At 53.8% G+C, this 19,588-nt stretch overlaps 2 protein-coding genes across 2 annotated transcripts; both read right to left on the bottom strand.

Moving 5' to 3' along the window:
- Positions 1 to 8,183: 8,183 nt before the first annotated feature.
- HOXC5 (homeobox C5) lies at positions 8,184 to 9,554 on the bottom strand. The gene is made up of 2 exons (XM_028125680.2): positions 9,101 to 9,554; positions 8,184 to 8,398 (listed from the first exon to the last, which is right to left on the bottom strand). The coding sequence occupies exons 1-2, from the start codon at positions 9,552 to 9,554 to the stop codon at positions 8,184 to 8,186; spliced, it is 669 nt and encodes a 222-aa protein (XP_027981481.1).
- A 3,222-nt stretch (positions 9,555 to 12,776) lies between these two features.
- HOXC6 (homeobox C6) lies at positions 12,777 to 14,203 on the bottom strand. Its single transcript, XM_028125669.1, has 2 exons — positions 13,804 to 14,203; positions 12,777 to 13,084 (listed from the first exon to the last, which is right to left on the bottom strand). Exons 1-2 carry the CDS (start codon positions 14,201 to 14,203, stop codon positions 12,777 to 12,779), a joined length of 708 nt encoding a protein of 235 aa, XP_027981470.1.
- Between the last annotated feature and the right edge of the window lie 5,385 nt (positions 14,204 to 19,588).

The following is a 19,588-nucleotide window of genomic DNA, read 5'->3' as shown; positions in this document are numbered from 1 at the left end:
ACCTTGCCCAACTTTCCCAAGTCCCAGATTGCATCCCACCCACCCACCCCCATCTCACACGCGCGCGCGCGCGCACACACACACACACACACACACACACACCGTGAATCCTCCTGGGTATCTCTGTTTTCCTCTTGCCCCTCGGTGACCCTTAGGAATGGCAGAGGAAGATGGATCCCAGGGTTCTGTAGGACTCAAAGACAAAGAGATCTCTATCACCCCAGTTCCTCAGTCTAGACACCTTGAGTTCCTGGAGTCCCATCAAAGCAGCCAAGGGTTATATACAGACACACTAGTCTGGGTTACAAGGACCCAAAAAAAGGGAATGTGATTTTCTTGGCCCTCCAGCGGTCTACTTACTTCCTTAAACTGAATCCCTAATCCAGAAAGCCTTAGCTTTGGGGGTCTTAAATCTGGATTGTCCCTCTTCTCCATCTCAAAGAGTTCCAGGGTCTCCAGTCCCATGAGCAGGAGGCTCAGAATAATTCATGCATCCCCAGCAAAAGAAAACAGAGAATTGAGGCCTAGGATCATGATGTTTCAGCTCAAAAACTCAGCCCAAATCATTTGTACACAGAAAGGGAGAGTCAAAGAGACAGATAAAGTTCACATGGGTATCAGGAGGGATTGAAGCAATACAATCTCTCCTCCCAGTGTCTGTTTGGACAGAAGCAAGCTCCCATCTTTCTTTTTCCACACTTCATGAGATTTGGAAACTCCAGTGTGAGAAATCCACACTGGAGGTGAAGGTTGGTCTCAAAGACTACCACACCATCTACCAGGGAAAAATAAATGTGCGTGCTTTAATTCTAACTCATGAAAGAGGTCAGTGGTGCAGTGTGGTTGAAGTTGATTTGGGAAGTGGGGGCTCCCTGGCTTCTGAGGGCAGGGGGCTCCCTGCCCTTCCTCTGACTTCTCATCCCAATCTTTCCCATCTGTGCTGTGGCATTGTCCCCAAATCAGGCCCACTCAGAAGATTAACGAGCAGAGGGGTGCTGACAAAGCCCAGCTCATACTGGCTTATTCCTTCCACCCCTGCACACTTGATGTCCCCAAAGAGAATTTAGAGGTCTGGGTGGCATAGGCCATCAGAGCTCCCGCCCCTCCGTCATCTCAAGGAGGTAGAAGATCAAGAGGAGAAGGGGAGGGAAGGGGGACTCAACCATAAAATTAACCATGGAACGAAACCCTAGAGACCGGAGGGTCCTGGAGGGAGAAATGTCTGGGTCCGGACCCACGGGTGGATTGGCTCAGGGCCCATCCCAGGTGTTCAGGAAACACAAGCACTTCTGTCCCACATGCACGGCTTCTGTGCCATCAGATGCTCTTGCTCAGAAATAGTTTCTCACCCACTGCTTGTTCTGACTTGACCCATATAAACACAAACACAGGAATCCACACCTTCAGTGTCTGTGTCCTTTGGTAGCTACTGGCCAGAACACAGGATCATCATTTAGTTGTTTATGATGATGATGATGATGATGATGATGATGCAGCAAAGGAAAGGGACTTAAATTCATCAACTGTTTATAATATATCAGGGGAGGTGCTGATTTTCTGTGCTCACTCTTTTTTCCAAATCCCTTTTTCAACTGGCTCAAAGTTATTCAACAAACTAAAGGTACCAAACGCCACTTTCAAAAAGTCTCTACTTCTGCTCCCTTCCCCCACCACATCAGAGGTCATTTGATAAAGCTGATGGCTCCTGGGCACTTCCAGAAAGATAAATCAAAAAAGGTCTCTTCTAATCGCCCCCACCGGCCCCCAGGAGGATCAGAAGAGAATGAAAACTGGTACAAGGTAGGTGTTCAGGGAATAATGACCGTCAGAATTTGAATTCGGGTCTGAAGTTCATATCCACACCTACTGTACACCCTGATCTAGAGTCCACATCTATAAAGCCCAGTGAATTGGGTAGGATCTCACCGGTGAATATGGGAATGATCCAGAGGACACCCCCACAACTTCAGATCCCTGTACAACTGAGAGTGACCTCGAGGCACATTGTTAGAGCCAGAGGACGCAAGCCAAAGACTCCCCAGAACTAGTTCAGGGACAAAGGGAGGGGCTAGAATATTCTCAGCATCGCTTTTCCCATTCGTGTATCTGAGATAGGGCGGACCCAGGAGCTAAGGGGGATGATAAGGAAGGGATGGAGGAAGAGGAATTGAGGGGAAGGGCGAGACAGAGACCCAAGTACTTTTTGGCTGATTGGTTGGTGGGGGCCATGTGACCCTGCTTAGCCCATTTCTGATTGGTTGTTTGACCTTTTCCAGGGTTAAAGACCTAGGAACAAAATTAAAAGCTTCCCGGGTTGACTGGGGCACCTTGGCACTTGATTGATCGCCCATCTCCTGCTCCAGGAAGACCCCAAAATCGAGTGCGGGGGGGGGCGGGGTGGAAAACCAAGAGTCTCAGGCCCAATTTATACTTTCTTTCTTCCATTTATGTATTTGTCCTACAAAACAGTAAAAAAACTGGCCCAGACGGATTATTTGAGAGGAAGGACGATCTATTATTACTGAGGCAGGAAGAGGGGGTGATCTTTAAATGGAACTTTTGAGCCTAAGAAACAGAAGAGGAGATGAGGAAGTCATAGAACCCCTAAGAGACGCTGTGTAAATTTGTAAAACAGAAACACACACCCCTCTCCACGGGACTGCGCTTTGGCCAGGAGTACGGGAAGGCAGAGTTTGCCTGGGTGTGGGACTTTGGCCCTAGCTAAATTCTTGGTTGAAGACCATTAGATTCGCTCCCTAAAGCCATGGGGAGCCGGCGGGAGGGGAAGAGTCAAGTTAGAGAGCAAGGAAAACTCCCATCTCCCTGAGGCTTGAATGGAAAGTTTCCAGAACCCCCCAAATCAGACTGATGGGGAGGGGAGAGTGGAGAGGGCTGATTATGAGAAAGGGAGAACCTGACAGTTAACTTTTGGAATGGGCTCCTGGGGAGATCTTCTAGGATCCTCACGCTTCCCCGGGAAATAAAGGAGTGGGGAGGACGACGGTGGGGAGGCCCAGTGTTGGTGCGGAACAGGGGTCCCCAGAGGGATGGCATCGGGGAGTCCCCCCCTCCCCCGCCGCCGGCCCCGCGCGGATCCCGCGCCAGCGCTCCTCACGCAGGCGAGAGCCCGCTAGAGCCGGGCTTGGAGATCGGCTCAGGCGCCCGTGTCTCTGGGTCTCTGTTCCCCTTGACCCTCCCAGAGTCGGCCTGGGCTCTCCGTCTCTGCTTGAGTCCTGCTTCTTCCTCAGTCCCCTTGGGCGGCAGGGGCACACTAACCGCGTCCTCCCCCCCCCCACCCCCAAAAGCATTTCTCCACAAAAGCGGGCGTCCAGACCCCCTCGCGCCCCAGGGCAGTCCTCCCTTCTCCCTTCTGGGAAGGCGCAGACCTGGCTCGCCCCGGCCGCTCTCCTCCCCTTTCCCTTGGCCTGGACCAGTCACCCTCCGTGGGCCCGCCTTCCACCCTGATTCGGAATCCCTCCAGATTCAGTCCATTCGGTCGACCCCTTCAAGAAGCCTGAGTTTCTACGTCGTCGCTGTCCTGGCTTAGCTCTGGGTGGCGCATGGGGAGGGGGGGTGCCTCACAGGTGTGGAGGACACGTGCCTCCCGTGCCTGCCGCGGGGCTTCTCCTTCCTAGAAACCTAGGGAGGCCGAGCCTGAGACTGGCTGAAGAACTCCATGCCCATGTTGGGCCCTGATGGCTCCACCACCACCCCCAGGCCACTCTCTCCCTAGAGCTGGGGGGCTTTCCTGGTCAGCGTAGTAAAGACATTGCCTCCACTCTCCCACCCATTTACACTCCACTCACAGTGGGAACCTCTGGGCCTCCGGGGCCTTTTACCTCAGGCAAGGGCTTGGGAATGCCAGGAAAGACCCCAACAGCTAGAGGGAGGCATGAAACCACCCTGGCCCCAGGCAGACTAAGACCCCAGACTACAGACGCTGGGACAGCTGCCCACCAGCCCTGGTGGTTAGGAAAGAGAAAATGCTTTGGGACTCTCTGGGTTCAACCAGCTACCTTTAAGATGCTTCTGCCATTTCAGTCGCAGCCTGGAGGCTCAGAAGTCCCAAAGCCTTCCTTCCTGGCCTCCCTCTCCAGCTTCCTGGACTCTGAGTCACTGGCCCAAGGGCTGAACTGGCCCCTCCCTAGGCTGGGGGTGCCCCAGAGGCACTTTGCGCTTGCGCCTAGAGTTTGCACACTCTTACAAAACACCAAACACCCATGTGTCTGCCGCAGTCTTTCTTCCCCACTGAGGAGGGAGAGGGGGTCAGGGAGACCTGGCAAAGCTCTAAAGAACCCAGGCCTCTCTTTACCGCAGTTGACTTGCAGCTGGAGGGAATAAAGGGCAGGGAGGGGAGGGCTGGTCAGAGGGGACAAGCTCCCCCATCCTCCTACCTCCCAGCGGCTTCTACTCTTCTTCTTCCACCCTAGCCTGGGAATGCCCGGGGAGGCCTTCTTCCCCTCCCCTTAAAGAGTGGGAACAGCCTTCTATCATGGGGCGGGGGGATTAGGTAAACGGGAGAAAGGGTCAGAGAGAGAGAAAATTAACTTACAGCGTTCGCCTGGGATTCATTTGCGAAGATGTAACCCCTCACCATCATCCCCAGCGCCGTAATCCCCTCTAACTGCCAGGCCCTCTGTCCTAGCATTAAACCTCACCAGCAGCTGCGTGGCTGGACAGTTAAGATTATATATGATGTAAATATATTGTGGGTTTGTCAGCTCTCCCTACACCATAAAACTTGGTTTAATGACATCACGTGGTCCCCCAAGAGCCACTCACGGGCTTGCCTTCGGGCCATTCACATAAATAACCTCCAAAAGTTTCAAACTCCTAAATTCACATAGAAGCCGTGCGTATTTCTCTAATGCTCAGTTACACTAAAAAGCCCTTGTGCTGCTCCTTTGCCCCACCCCCACACCCCCCTTGCAGGGTGGGGAGGGGGGAGAGGGTGGATCCTTATTTATTTATTTATTTACTTACTTACTTATTTCCATAAGGACCTGTCGCCTTCGAGGTCGTGTTGATATTTTTTCCTCCTATTTTTTTTTCCTCCTCTCTCCTCTAATTGCTCAGAGTGGGTCGTGTCCCCCTCTTCCCACTCCCCCGGGAAGGTAAGTCATGCTTCTTCCCCTTTTTTTTTCTGGCTGCCAGAGGGGGTGGGCTTCAGGGCAAAGTGGGGAGGCAAGCTCCATGGTCTCTGCTGGGGACCCAGAAGCCCCTCCACTAACTTTCCCAGAGCAATGCCAAATCCTGGTGCTTGGAGATTGTTCCAGGAGGCTGGCCGGTGGGAGAACCCCCTCCCGCCTGCCACCCACCACCCCCAGGCTTCAAAGCAGAAGCCTCTGCTCTGGGAGAAAGCAAGGGTGTGGGCCGAACCTAGCCCCAGCGTCGGGGAGTGTGTCCGAGGCCTCTGGCTAGGTTGTGGCTGCTGAGGCCGCGGAAGCAGAGGCTGGGGCCTGGGGCAGGCCTGCAGACTGACAGGAGGGGCGGGGGCAGGCAGGCGCGGCTGCGTCTACCCAAGCCTGGCCAACTTGAGTCAATCCTCCAGCTGCTCCAGGGAAAGAGGCCTTAACACTGCAGGAAGGAGGCGTTCCGTGCCAGGTGGGGCTGGTGTGCCCTGCAGTGCGGGTCTGAGCAACTTTGCCCCGGGACCGGCCAAGCCCTTCGTTCTACCCCTGGGGCAGTGCGTCCCCTGGGGAGGAGGTTCCGGGCCTCGGCAGCCAGGGATGCTGGCGTGCATGATGGCGGGCGCCACGGCCTCTTTCTTAGTTAACTGTTACCCACTGGAGACACCAGTGCTTTTCCACGCTTCACCGCTTGCCCAATAGTTTTACTCAGCATGGAGAAAAAATTAAAATAACTCCCTGAAGAAAATTACACATTTTATTTGAGAGAGAGAGAGAGATTGAGAGGGAAGCCTAGGTGGTGCTAGGTTGGGCAGACTGCTGTGTGCTAGTCAGGGAGAGACGCAACGAGCGCCCTAACCTGGCCTGAGTGCCGTTTGAAGGGAAGGGTGTAGCAATGGGCACAGATCAATAAACATTTGTTGAGACCTCCTACGTGCTAGGCATGGGGTGAGGAAAGACTCCTGGGTTAAAAAAAAAAAAAAAAAGACAGATGGATAGCTTAGGCAGTGGGATGCAGAGAAGTCAGTCCTTATAATAAATCCAAGGAGCATCAGCATTAATAATCATAAATATTCCCCTTGCCCCTCCCCAGAGTCTCTCTGCTCCCTTTCCCTCTTGGCTGTAAGAGCAGCCTTCTAGCCCAGCTCCTTAACCGCACCCTCCCCCAGTGTGGGGGGCCTAGGCTTGGCTCCAGGAAATCACCCCCATTGTGGGAGGCGAGAGAGGAAATGCAGTAAAGTTTTATGGACCCTTCCCACATTTGTTTCTCCTATAAAGTACTTCCTCCCCCATCCCATCCCAGGAGCCTGGAGCAGAGCAGAGCGTGGGCCTCAGCCAGCCTCGGCACCACCTGAATTATCTGCCTTTTCCCCTTTCCCTTTAGCCCACCCTCCCCCTCCACACAAAATCCCAGAGACTGAGACAAATGATGGCAAACAGACAGAACTCAGGCACCAGTCTATGCAGCTCCTTTCCCAGCTAATTGTCCTGCATAGCCTTAGGCCCTAGAAGTGGGGGAAACAGTCTGCGCATTTCTTGCCAGGCAGGTACACTGTAGGCTGCCCTCCTTGCTCCCATCTCCCCCAGGATCTTAAAAAGCTGAGACACACTTCCTCCAACTCCCCCAGACCCCTTCACCAAGAAGTACCAACTCTTTCTGAGGATCCTTCTTGGGACCAAATGGGCCTCTAGGCTGAGGGCTCAGCCCTCCCTCTATGTCCAGCAAGGCCCCTCACCTAGCTCTGGGAGAGATCTTCAGAGGCCCAGGTTGGAGAGTATGAGCACCACGGAGCCTCCAGGCCCGGCAGATTAGCTCTGGCATGCAGTGGGGGCCGCTTGCCAGTCTAGAGGCCTCAGATCCACCCAGCCAAGGTGGGAATGGGGTGGAGAGGCCTGAAAGCCTTGGAGAGCCACAGCATGGGAAAAGCCAGTACAGACTGCCTAGGTGCCCTCCCCTTTCCCCGAAGGCCCATCTGCGAACCAGGGATCTGGAAAGGAGCTCAATTTCACCTCCCTCTTCTCAATCCCTCTAGAAGCTCCTAAAAACTCTTTTTAAAAAGAGGCTGAGAGGCTGTGGGCCTCCCCTATACTCCACAGACAATTTAGACACTTTTACCCAATACATGCCCCAAACAGAGAGGCACCGCTGCATCTTTAGTCCTGTTCTCTCTTTGTCTTTATTTGATATGACAAAATATAGTTTCAGGAAAGACCTGGAGTCAATAAATAGTTGGACAACAGTGATGGGGCAGGAGGGCACAGAGAGTCGTGGCAGGGACTAGTGGGCAGCCAGGAACCTCTAGGACTGCTTGCTGGGGTCCAGTGGCAGGGAACCCCCATGGTTGAGCTAGCTAGTGGTCTGAGGCAGAGGGGCCTGAGAAGGCATGCAGAGGGTGCAGGCTGGAGAGGTTACGGGGCTTAGGGATGGGTGAGAAGGTTTGGAGAGCCTAGGGCCACCAAGGGGGCCCTAGGCGGACCTTCAGTCATCTCCCCCCATTTCATATGCAAATCATTAAAAAACCGAACATGGAGTTTAGTCGCTACAAAGAAGCACCCCGAGTCTGGCGCCGGACTCCCCCAAGCATAGCCACTCTCGCCAGCCCTCAGCCGCCTGGCCAGCCTAAGCCGGGAACAAAGGACAGGGGAGGCCGGAGGGTTGGGGCGTGGGGCCCGGAGCCCCCGCAGGACCCCCCCTTAATTCCCGCCGGCCGTTCTGGGGCTGGGAGCCTAAGAGGCGGCCCAGGCCCGGTTTGTTCAGCACCAGCCCGTCTCCCACAGCCCTCTGGGGAGCCCCCGCGGAGCTTGCCCTGGCCCCCCCCACCTCCGGTGCTGAGCAGAACTGAGGGGAGTCCGCGCGGCGCGGAGAGCCCCGCAGGAACCTGGGGTCGGTGGGGATGCGGAATGCCAAGGGAAAGCGCTTTTGTCTGTGAGGCTCCGGAGCCGGTGCTGCAGCCCCCGCCCTTGCCCCAAAATACAGAGAGAGGAAAACCGAAAAGGAAAGGCGCGGGGACCAAAGCGGGCTCCGGGCGCTATCTGCGGGCCTCCCCGCTGCCTCTAAAGAGCCTCTTTGCTTTTCATTTTGGAATCTTTCTTCCACTTCATCCTGCGGTTCTGGAACCAGATCTTGATCTGTCTCTCGTTGAGACACAAGTTGTTGGCGATCTCTATGCGCCTGCGGCGAGTGAGGTAGCGGTTAAAGTGGAATTCTTTTTCCAGTTCCAGAGTCTGGTAGCGCGTGTAACTGGTTCGGGACCGCTTGCCGTCCGTCTCTGGAATATAAACCCCCCCAAGCCAGGAAGGGGTGAATAACGTGCAGCGCCCCAGCGTCCCGACCCCAGCCCAGGCCCCCACCCGCCAACGGAGGGAGAGGAGGCGAGCCGGACAGGACAGGCCCAGCGGGCCGCAGGCGGGCCCGGCCCGGCCCGGCCCGGCCCCCGGGAGAGGCGCCTCTGCCCTGGCAGGAAACTTTCCGCCGCAGCCTTCACTCAGCAGCCGGAGGGGCTGAGGGTGTGGGGGGAGAGGGAGACCCAGGCTCGGACCGAACAATAAGCACCCTCGAGATCCGAGCACCGGGGACCCCCCTCCCGCCCCTCCCGAGTCGCTGGAATCCTCCGGAGCGGCCAGCGCCGGCCGAGCCGGCTCCACAGGGGAGGGAGGGAGGGAGCCGCGGGGGGATCCCCGCTCTGGAGCCCCGCGCTCCTCACCCTTCAGATCCCTCTATTTTTTTAACTCCCTCCCTCTCCCCCAAAAATTGAATATTGCCTTTTATACACGTTTTGTTCCTATGATCCAATTATGTCGTCGTAAATTTGGGCGCACACAGCCTCTAAGCCTTTTAGTGGACAGTTTTACGAGCCATTGATGCCTGGATCGTAAAATTTATGGCCGCAGGTTTTTTTTCTTTATTTGCCCCGCATGGCCTATAAAACCCAGGCGGACCCGAGCGCGCAAAATGAAGTCCTAAAGTTTACCGTGGCTCATGTGCAGTTTGGTCATCCACGGGTAAATCTGTGGCGGGGCCGGTGGCTGGCTCAGTCCGGCGGGCTGCCCTGTCTGCGCCTGCTCCTCTTTGATCTCCCCACTGCTCTTAGCTCGCTCCTCCAGCGCTGGGCGAGCCGCCTTCTGACTGTACATCCCGGGGTTCAGAGGAGCCGCTTCATCTCTGCCCAGAGCGTGTCCCGGAGCGGCCGCGGCGCTGCAGGCGGGGCGGTCGGGGTGAGCCCGGGGGTTGGCAGCCATGTCTACCCCGTGGAGAGAGTTGGAAGGCGCAGGCGGTGGGAAAGTGATGCTTAAGTCCAATCCACCGTAGCAGTACCTGGATGCCTGCACCTCTGAGGCCGATCCATAGTTCCCACAAGTTTGCATGTTATAGGCAGGGATATTGGGGCTCTGCTTATAGAATGAATTGGCTACGTAGGAGCTCATGGCGGGGAGGGCCCAAAAAAAAATTTCTGCACCCTTTTTGATTAAGGGTGATTTGTGACTCTTTGAAGTTGAGGGGTTTTTTGTTCTCCAAAGTGCACAATTTATAGGTGGAGATATCTCTTTCTTTATCCTATGCGCTCTTCCCAAATAAGGGAGCCTTAAATAGAGTCACGTGACTCAAGCGGCCACTCATAAATTTGGCTTGATGACCTCCGGGAGGTTAGTGATGGAAGCCGGCGAAACGCATCTTGATATGTTGGCAAAGCCCAACCAAGGGGGAGAGGGAGTGAGAGAGAAAGAGAGAGGGAAGGGGGAGAAAAAAAAATGGTTCTTGGAATTGGGGGGTAGCCGGGACAACGAGCCCACAGCGACACCTGGTGCCTACTTGGAGGAATTGCAGTCTGGCTTGTCGGCCTGCCTTCAGACCGCTGGATTCTCTACTCTGTAGAGAAGCTGGCTGTTGCTGCAACAAACACTTGAAATGGCCTTTTAAACTGTATTTAATTTTAAGGAAGGATGAGGTCTTGTTCAGAATACAAAAACTAACGGATAGCCTTGCCTCCCCACCCCCAGAGCCTTTCAATCTTCAAAATGGCTGAGGAAAGGAGATTTAGGTAGGAGGGCCCCTGGCCAAGTTGGAGATCCCAAGGGATTTACCTCAGGTTCTCTAAACCAAGCTTCGAGGTCCCTCTCCTTGGAGGCCCCAAGGCCCTGCTACTGCTGAGGAGGTGACTGTCAGCTTGGGGAAGCAAACCCAACCCCTGGAGAGGTGGACAGGATGCTCAAAGGAGGAGCGGTTCTGGGTGGACAGAACTAGACAGGGGGGAGGGTCAGGAAGGTGAAGGTGCTAGGAACTCTGGGATGAGCCTGGAGGTGAGGATCCAGGGAGAGTCGAGTAGACCTCACCATGCTGGGATCCCAGAGTGGCAACTAGGTAATTTTGTGTGTGTGTGTGTGTGTGTGTGTGTGTGTGTGTGTGTGTGTAGACCCAGACACAATGGGCTTGGAGGACTGCTCTGCATCCCTGTGCATGACCCTTACGGTGTATTCTATGCCAGATATTTGGGATAGAAAATAGATGTTAATTGAGGGCATGGAGAAGCAAGATTGAAGCTTCCACAAATGTTATATGAGCAGGGCAGAGGAAAAGGCCTGTTTTGTGCCCTTTTTGGAAAAGGCCTCTGGAACAGGCTTTCAGGGACCTAGATACAGAAGGTCCAGCAGAGCAATTTCTGAGCTATTTGGAGGCGTGGAAAGGACCTGGCTGGGGGTGGGGGATGGAGGAGGTGGGCAGGGCAGGCGCCTGGGCAACCTTCACAGCCTGCGGCCAGGGGCTCCACAGCCATTCGGCCCCTTTCCGAGCCCCCTCCCCTAGCCCCAAGTCTTATTCTTTCCTGCCTGCCTCTCCCTAGGAAATCCCCGCCCCTGCCAGGAGTAGCCCCCCTCCAGGCTCCCCCCACCCCCCCACCCCCGCTGGCGGAGGCGCTGGAGGGGGCGCTGGCGGGGATCTGGAAGGTCTGGAAAACTCTGGCGGATTTTTTCTCTCCGGGAGACCCCCTCACTACCTCACTCCCTAGGTCCACTCAGGTTTCTCTGGCTGGGCTTAAGGAGAGAAGGCCTGAGCTGGGGAAGGGTTAGGGTCTGGCTGAGCTCCTCAACCGCCGAGTTTGAGAGGCAAAGGAGTAAGGAACCAGACTGGGACTGGGGCTGTAAGGAAGAAGGAATTTTGTCCCAGCCCTGTCAGGAGTCCCAGAGCAGGCTCAGTTTCCAGGCTTTCCTTTTCGAGATGTCCTTGAATCTCTCAATCCCTGCGGAAGGGCTCAAATCCCGCGGTCTTCTCTTTCCCCTCGGCTCTCCGCCTCCGCCACGTTTCGCAACAGTCGGCCTGGCGCTGGCTGGGGGCTGCTCACGCGGCGCCCTCCTCCTCACTCCTGGGAGTGGACGGGGGAGACCCTGATGCCTGGAGAATGCTTCTTTTCTGGCCCTTGGGGGCTCGGGGTTCAGAAGCCGAGGACCCCAGACTACCACAGGCAGGAAGAAAGGCCTGTGTGGGGCTGGAGACCAATCCGAGCAACCCAGGCTTCCCCCCCCCCGCACCCCCAACGAGATCCTATGCGGCCTTTTTTGCGGGGTGAGTGTGTTGCTCCGCTGGGAAGCCCAGAGAGGCCTCACAGACCCCCTAGCGCGTTCACCAGGAGAACGGGGAGGCCCCGGCTCTGCGCCCGGCTCCCGGGAAAGGCGAGCGCAGGGGGCTGGGGGCTTGCAGGCGGCGGGCAGACGCGGGAGCGCTCGGAGCCGGCTCCAACTTTAACCCCAGGCCGGCGGACGAGCGAATTAACAGAAATCCCGATATAAACTTTTAAAAATAATATCAGTTTTATTAAATATTCGAGAACGGATCCAGAGGTCGGATTTATACAGGAGGGTAACACGAGGGGGATTTTTTTAATTTATTTTTTTTCTCCTACTGGCTAAACAAACGTCATTCACTTTTTTTTCTCCCTTTTTGTAATTTTCCCTCTTTTTTTTTCCCCTTTTAAGATGGGAGTGGAACACGGACGGTGCTAAACATAAATATAAATACAGAGACCACAAATACAGCTAAAAATATTCACACAGAAACGGTCACAGTTTGTAATATGCCATAATGACCCCCAGGATTCTTTAAATACAATTTGCCTGGGCTGGGCATTTGCTGGGGCAGAAGGGCCGGGCAGGGGCTGCGGGGAGGCCCTGGGGGTTGCTGTGGGGCCACGACGAGCCCTCCTTGGGCCTCCCGCCCTCCGCGGCTGCCAGGCCGGGCCCTGAGGCCCCGGAGCGGAGGCCCCGGCCCGGGAGCCAGCTCTCTGCGCAGGGGCGGGGGTGTGGAGGCGCCGAGGGGGTGGGAGGCCAAGTCCTCATTTGGAGGGAGATCTGTGGAGTCTGAAGCGAGGTTCAGGGACGGAGCCCCCAAGGCCTGGGCGGGGGAAGGGGCCTGCAGACGAGCCGAGAACGAGCTAGCGAGGGAGCAAGGAGGAGGAGGCGCGTGGTGAAAGAGAGTTTGTGCGGTGAGGGAGGGGGTCCAGAGCTGACTCTCAGGTCCATATTTGACTCCCTAATTTTGTTTTAGGGAGTCAAAACACATCAGTTGTGCCAGTGATAAATACAGAGTGTGTGATTAGGAGGGAATTGGGGGGGGTAGCAAGGGAGAAGGAGAGAGAGGGATGGCAGGGACAGTCCTGGTCACTCTTTCTGCTTCTCCTCTTCTGTCTCTTCCCGCTTTTCCTCTTTTCCGCCCAGGCTGTCGGCCGCGGCCCCTCCGCCGCCCCCTGAGAGCGTGGACGTGAGATTAGATTCTTTTTTCCACTTCATCCGGCGGTTCTGGAACCAGATTTTGATCTGTCGCTCGGTCAGGCAGAGCGCGTTGGCGATCTCGATGCGCCGGCGCCGCGTTAGGTAGCGGTTGAAGTGAAATTCCTTCTCCAGTTCCAGGGTCTGGTACCGCGAGTAGATCTGGCGACCGCGCCTCCGGTCCGCTCCATAGCCGACCCCTAGAAATCCGGGCACAAAACACACTAAAAACAATCAGCGAGGCATCCTCCGTAGACGATTTAGCCTAGCAAAGTCCTGACCCTCCCAACTTGGCCAGCAGCTCACGGGCCCCCTCGGACCTCAGCCTTCTCCCTTTTGCCCTGCCCCACCCCCACTGGGGGTACAGCCAGGATCCCAACTTCATTCAGTCCCCCACCATATGTTGGTAGGTGAGTGTCCCAAAGAAGGGGGGGGGCAAGAACCAGGCAGAAAGCTGTAAGTCTAAAAACTGGTTTTTGAAAAATCCCAAACACTGGGCATGAGGGCCCCATTTCTCAACAACTGGGCTCCCCCACCTCCCCAAGCACCCTAGCTCCTTGGAAACTTCCCCATTTCTCTGCCCCTTATTCTCCCCCCTCCCTTCTCCTCAGCCTGACTCGACTTTGGGGGGCTCCCCCACCCCCTGCCCCCTCCCCTCATACCCTGCCCTGTTCCTGCCCCCTCAGCTTGCCTTGGAGCCCTCCAATCCGTCAGGGGCCGAGGGGGCCAGGCCCCTTCAAGCAAGCGGGAGGCGAGCAGAGGGGGCAGAAGAGGGGGCCCTGTCTCGGCGTCGGCGAGGAGACGAGCGTGATTGTTTTTATGGGGCCATAAAAAACTCTCTCCGCCCGTTCTTCTAGGGAAGCCGGTCATAAAGCCAGTTCAGTTTATTTAATTTATATCTCGGAGCTGTAAAACTCACCACTGTGCGAATTCATTCGCTGCATCCAGGGGTAAATCTGGATACTGGCTTTCTGGTCCTGGGGCGCAGTCCTGCCCTGCTCAGAACTAAAATCCTGAGCGATTGAGGTCTGTGTGTTATGTCCTAAGGTGTTTTGTCTGCAGTTTGAGAGCATGTCTTTCTCCTGGTAAAAGGAATTAGATCCATAGTCATACGGCCCCCGGCTGGAACTGAACACGACATTCTCCTGTGGCGAATAAAAGGGAGTCGAGTAGATCCGGTTCTGGGCAACGGCTGCTCCATAGGTCGAGAAATGCCTCACTGGATCATAGGCGGTGGAATTGAGGGCGACGTTGGGGAGGACGTCCTGGCCCCCGGCGAGGTGGCAGGATAAGGAAGGGTTAGTGAAGTAGGAATTCATCCCTTTGCCTTTACCTGGTCGGGCTATGATTTCTTTAATATTTATTTCTGTCTCCAGTTTGTACTCGGAACTAGATGGTTATAGGGACGGCTCCAATCCAGGACAGACAAAATGACAAAGTCAGCTGACCCCCTTCCAGCCAATCGCAAGCCAGATGTCAAGAAGGGGGAAAAAAATCGCTTCTGCTTCTGTTGATTCCCTAGTTGAGACTAAGTGTGTGCTTTGAAAGTAAGACTTGGATTTCTTTTAAAAATATGTATGTTAGGGAACTGATTTGGAGGTGAAGAAGGGTGAATATGCATTGGCAGGGCCTTGGGGCCCAGGGAAGAAGAGCTGCACTGGTAGGAAATCTCTCAGCCCCAGCTAACTTTGCTGTGCTGTGGCCAGAGCCAGGTCTGGAGAAATCCCTCCATTTTCAATCTGATTTCATCTTTTATATCTCCCCCCCCTTCTAAAATTACATCCTGATTTCTCTGTGGGAAGAGCCCCTTCCCAGCTCAGGGGGAATCCCCAGAAATCCTACAGGAAATCCTAGTTTGACCCTCCATGGAGTGAGTCCTCATCACTAAACCAGTATTTTCCCCCCAAAAAATTTAAAAAAAAATCAAAAGTAGAAAGAAACTGCATAAAACATGGTGCTCAGAGGAAGGAGAGTGTGGCTGATAGTCTTAGGTGGAAGGGAAATGTAGGGAGCAAGGAGGTCTAAAGGAGTAAGGATGAGACCTCAGGACACAGTGGCAGAGCTGAAGTGGGCAAAGGGGCCATGCATTTGCTTCTTCATCCTCTTAGCCCCCTTCTGCCTCTCAGAACACCCTTTTGGGGGGAAACTCTTGCAGCATTTTTGCCTAAAAGGGAAAAATGTATAAAAATACAATAGAAAAGAGAGAGGAAGAAGTAAAAGGTGGGAGAGAGAGAGGAAAAGGAAGAAAGAAAGGAAGAAGAAAGAACTCTGAGAGTCTTTCTAGACACATCAACTCCTGTTTATGTTGGTGAGAATTTATGATTTGGAGCCAGCGAGGGCCGGTGGGGTAATTCACATAGGATCCAGGCAGAAAGAGAAGGCTGGTGGGGCTCTGAAGGACAGCGAGTGTCTGGCAGGCTCAAGCCCCTGCACAAGTCAGAAGCCCCCAGGCCCCTCCGGACTCTGCCTGGCCAAGGGAGGCACCCTGGACCTGAGCTCTGGGGCTTGGGAGATTCCAGCAAAGGGCTCCTGGGGAGCTCTCACTCAAGGGCCAGCCACACCTGGCAGAGCCAGGCCTCTCAGCAGCCCCTACCCCCATTTTCTCTCCACCTTGGGGCTGAGAAAAAGGAAGAGAAGGTTAGGAAAAGGCAGCTGAGTTCCAGGCTTCTGAGAGCCGCAGTGGGCAAACTGAAACAGTGGAAGGTGTGCAGATGGAGTTTTTCTCCTGATTAATCCAAACTTAATTTGATATCGTGATATAGGCTGAAAATGCTTTGAGCTGACAAAGAGGGGGCAGTGGGGCTAGCGAAGGGAGCAGTGGAAGCTCATATTTTCTCCTCACCATTTTTGGGGGGGGCTGACTATAACAAGAACCCGGATGTCTCCGGATTTTATGATCTTTTCCTTCTGTGTAACAAAGCGGAGTAATCAATGGGTAGCAATAAAGCCATAAACGGGACTACGCTGGGAAAAAACTCGTTTATTCATCTTCTGTAACGTTAAGGTTTCCCTGGAGTGTCGCTAGGGGGGAAAAATAAAGTTTCGAACCCAAAAGCAGACAGTGTGTAGGAGCTGGTGGAGACAACATGTTAGCTAATACATGAACCTCGTTAGGGGATTGAAGAGTCTTCCTGCCGGACAATTTGTGTTGGCTTTTAAAAATACAGCCCAATCCTTCAGAAAGGAGGGAAATTTGTTGGTATTTAAAAGGGTGGGGGAAAGACCTCTATCACTTTAAAGGTTCCCCCTCTTGGACCATACTTTCTTCCGCTCAAGGAGATAAAAGTGAAAGGGTAGAGGAGGGTTCCAAATTAAGAAAGAAATTTGGAGATGTGTCGTCTGGTTTGGGGGTGACATGGCAGGTACATAAACACAGACACTAGCGTGACTTGCTTTTTGCTCTAGAATCCAGCTGTCCTCCAATTCATGGCATGCCTGGACAGAGGTTTTCAACAGCTGGCTGGGGCTCCAGGCCCCCTGGAGGGCAAGAGGTAGAGCCAGAAAGAACTGGGGGGGGGGAAGACCCAGGGGGCTGAGCTAAGAAACAAGTCAGCGCACCCCTGGACACAAGTAGCCGCTCTCAGAGTTCCCAGTCTCATTTCTGCCCTAAGGGTAGCAGTGTAACACGTAGAACAGGCCGGAAGAGAGAGTAAATTCCCTCCATTCCCCCCCCCCCATATCAGAGAGATTGCTAGAGGGATAAATCATGTCAGTGATATTTCCTTCAAGATATTAAATTGTTGCAATGTACAACAAATTGAATGATGGAAGATAGGATGTCTTAATGAGGTTTCACTTTCAATGAGTGTTGATTTTCTATGTATTTTTAGATCTCTTTTATGGGGGGGTGGGGAGAGGAAGGACCTTAGGAGAAAGAAGGGGCTTCTGGGGAAGCATGTGCTGCAGCCCCCCCAGCAAGGATGCCTGGGTTTCCTTGAGCCCCTCCTAAACAAAGTCTGGAGGGGAAAGGGGGCCCCAAAGTTGGGCATAGTCTCCTTTGGGGCCTGAAAGTAGTGGGCGCGGGGGTGGGCGACCTGAGGAGCAGAATGTAAGTCTCAGCCCCGGAAAGTTAAGTGTTTTATTACGTCCCTAAACAGAGGGCAGAGACTGAAAGGTCTCGCCGATTTATAATGAACAGAAACCAGCTGCTGGGGGGAAAAGGCAGAAATGCTGGAAGGGGGAGAGAAGGGGAAGCAGAAATACAAATAAATTCCACTACTGCTTAAAGATTTTTGGCAAAATTAATTTCCAACATACTCTCCCCCATCACCTTCTATTCCTGAAAAAAAGAAGCCTCCTTCTTTCAGTCAGATCTTTAATTATGCAGCTGAAATTTGCTGGAAGGATTCGCTCCAAGGGGGGAGAGCAGGTCAGATGAGCCCGATCTTCCCTCCATTGAATTATATTTTCCTTTTCTCATTTTATGTTAATTTTATTTTTTTGGCGAAAGAACGAGGGTCTATGGGGGCATAGCTGGGACTTGGGTTTTTCTAAATATATTTATATTTTCCTGTTAAATTTGTCTGAAAACAATTATGGAAACTCATCAGCAGAAGCAAGAACAGATGTTTTATTAAAACTGCAGTTGAGCTCTGTAAATATGCACAAGTCCTGGGAAGGGGGGGACTTGTTCTTTGTTTCTATAAAACAAGCCTAGAGCAATCAGAGAACACCCCCATCAGGCCCGCAGGTCTCTGAGTAGCTCTGCCCCTTGGGCCTCCGGAATCAGGCATTCGGAGGGGTTTGGCGGCGAGAGCAGATTTTCGCTTTCGGAGCTGTAATTAGTGGATTCAAAAACAGAATTCAAAAAAAAAACTCAGAAAAGGAATAAAGGGGGAAAGTTGCCGTTCGCTGCTCCAGTCCCCCCATCTCCCCAGTCCAAAACACATGCTTCTCATGAGCGTTAATTATAGGAGAGGAACTTATTGCAGGCGCCATAGGCCTGCACGGAGGGTGGGGGGGGGGTGGGCAGTCACTGGCCTGGAGTCCCCAAGGCTAAGGGGTGCTTTGGAGGCTGGGCACTCGACGGTTTCCCAGAATGAGTCAAGCGCTCCTACCCCAGCCTTAGCCTGCTCCAGGCCAGGGGCTGGGAGCCTGTGTCGCTCTGAACTGGGGAGAAGGTGGGTGTGATTGGACTCTGGCTGGGAAGGGGTTCGTGGGCAAGCCTCCTCTTGTCTGCCTTTGCTTTCCACGCTGCTCTGGGAAATATATTAATTTCTTGCGGAAGGGTATCTGAAGTGAGAGGGATGAGATCTGGAATGGTTACTGGGGGACAATCTTTTCCAGAGGTCCTGGCTAGTTTGTGTTCTGCCAGTCTTCTCTCTTTTCCTAGATCCCCCAACTCTGCGCAGATGTCTGTGACTCACCCAGCCTTGCACACAGATACACACACTCCATTTCTGGCTGCTGGCGCCACCAACTACAGCTCGGCACCTCCGGAGGCTGCTCAAGGACCTGGACACCCGAGCCGCAGGACTCAGCGCTCGGCCTGGGCGCTTGGCTGCCTGGAAGCCGCTGTAGCTGCCCCACTCACCCCTGCCAATTCTTGATTTTGAGAGCAGGGGAAGGGCGGTGGCTCCACCAGCCCCTTTTGTGCCACTGGGCAAGGGCTGAAATCCCTCTTGCAGAGAAAGCCCAGTTTCAATAATTGTTCAGCTCACCTTACAATCGCACTGTTTGGTTAAGGCTTTGCTGTTCTAGAGCGATTGCTCGGTTGGCCCGACGGGCTTATGATTAGAAGTTTTTAACTTAAAAATTAAAAAATAAATCCACTCCAAATGCCCAGTGTTTTATGTAGGAGTTCCTTGATCTCCATAGAATCCGGAGTAAAAGGATGGCAAAGAGAGTCTCCAAATCCGCCAGAGAACCTGACTGCGGGAAACTGGGTCTGCTTGGGGACACCAAAGCATAGCTCACCCAAGGAGCCTCCAGTTTCTCATAGATACGGTGGGGGAAGTAGTCTGAGCACATACCTCCCCATACACACATTGCATTCCAAAACAGAATGTTCCTCCTCCTTTCAAAGTTCAGGCATGGAGACACTTGGAGAAGGTGAAATTTGACACATCCAACCCGGAAATGGATCCCATTTGGGGGTGCTTATATTCTGGGGACAGGGCCCAGGCTAGCCAGCTAAATGGAGTTGGGGGACAGCGGGGCGGGTGGGGGGGGAAGGAGGACAAGGCCAGATGGGGTATGTCAAGCGCCTGAGAACTGCCCCAAACACCTCTGAGGCCTGGGCTGGCAAATTCTCTTTTGAGCTAAGACGTTGAGAGGCTGCCCAAGCTGCTTTTGCTTTATTTGCAATTAAACAGAGAAGAAGGGTACATGGGGAGGCTCTGCTAACTCCCATCATATTTTCTCTCCTCTCTCTCTCTTTCCAGACTTCTGCCTGACCTTTCTTTACCACCACTCCAGTTGATGCTGCTACCATCAGCAGACACACTCCCACAATGGTATTTGTTTAGCTTCTCAATTCACTTCACTAACAAAGTTCAAAAGTAAAATAGATCCCGAGCATCTCTGTCCCATCCCACTCAGCCCTGAGCCCCTTTGGGCTCATCATTGGAAGAAATCATTTCTGGCTTTTGGGGGCCTGGCCCCCAAGCATCCCACCTCTGTCCCACGCAGCTGAATATCAGCTGAAGAGAGGGCATGCAAGAGAACCCCAGACGAGTATCTCATCCCCACTGCGAATGGGGAGG

The sequence above is a fragment of the Eumetopias jubatus genome, unplaced genomic scaffold (assembly GCF_037043125.1).
Source record: "Eumetopias jubatus isolate StellerSeaLion01/CBP00866 unplaced genomic scaffold, mEumJub1_p1.0 scaffold_8, whole genome shotgun sequence".
In the NCBI taxonomy this organism is placed as follows: Eukaryota; Metazoa; Chordata; class Mammalia; order Carnivora; family Otariidae; genus Eumetopias; species Eumetopias jubatus.
The sequence above is the reverse complement of the archived record's forward strand: the minus strand, read 5'-3'. Positions and strand labels throughout refer to the sequence as shown.

Excerpts from the sequence above, each read along its gene's own strand:
- HOXC5 (XM_028125680.2), bottom strand. The coding sequence starts at position 9,554 with ATGAGCTCCTACGTAGCCAATTCATTCTATAAGCAGAGCCCCAATATC. Across the intron at positions 8,399-9,100 it reads CAAACTGCACATGAGCCACG|AGACGGACGGCAAGCGGTCC; the intron begins GTAAACTTTAGG and ends TTTATATTCCAG.
- HOXC6 (XM_028125669.1), bottom strand. The coding sequence starts at position 14,203 with ATGAATTCCTACTTCACTAACCCTTCCTTATCCTGCCACCTCGCCGGG. Across the intron at positions 13,085-13,803 it reads GCGAATGAATTCGCACAGTG|GGGTCGGCTATGGAGCGGAC; the intron begins GTGAGTTTTACA and ends CCGGATTTCTAG.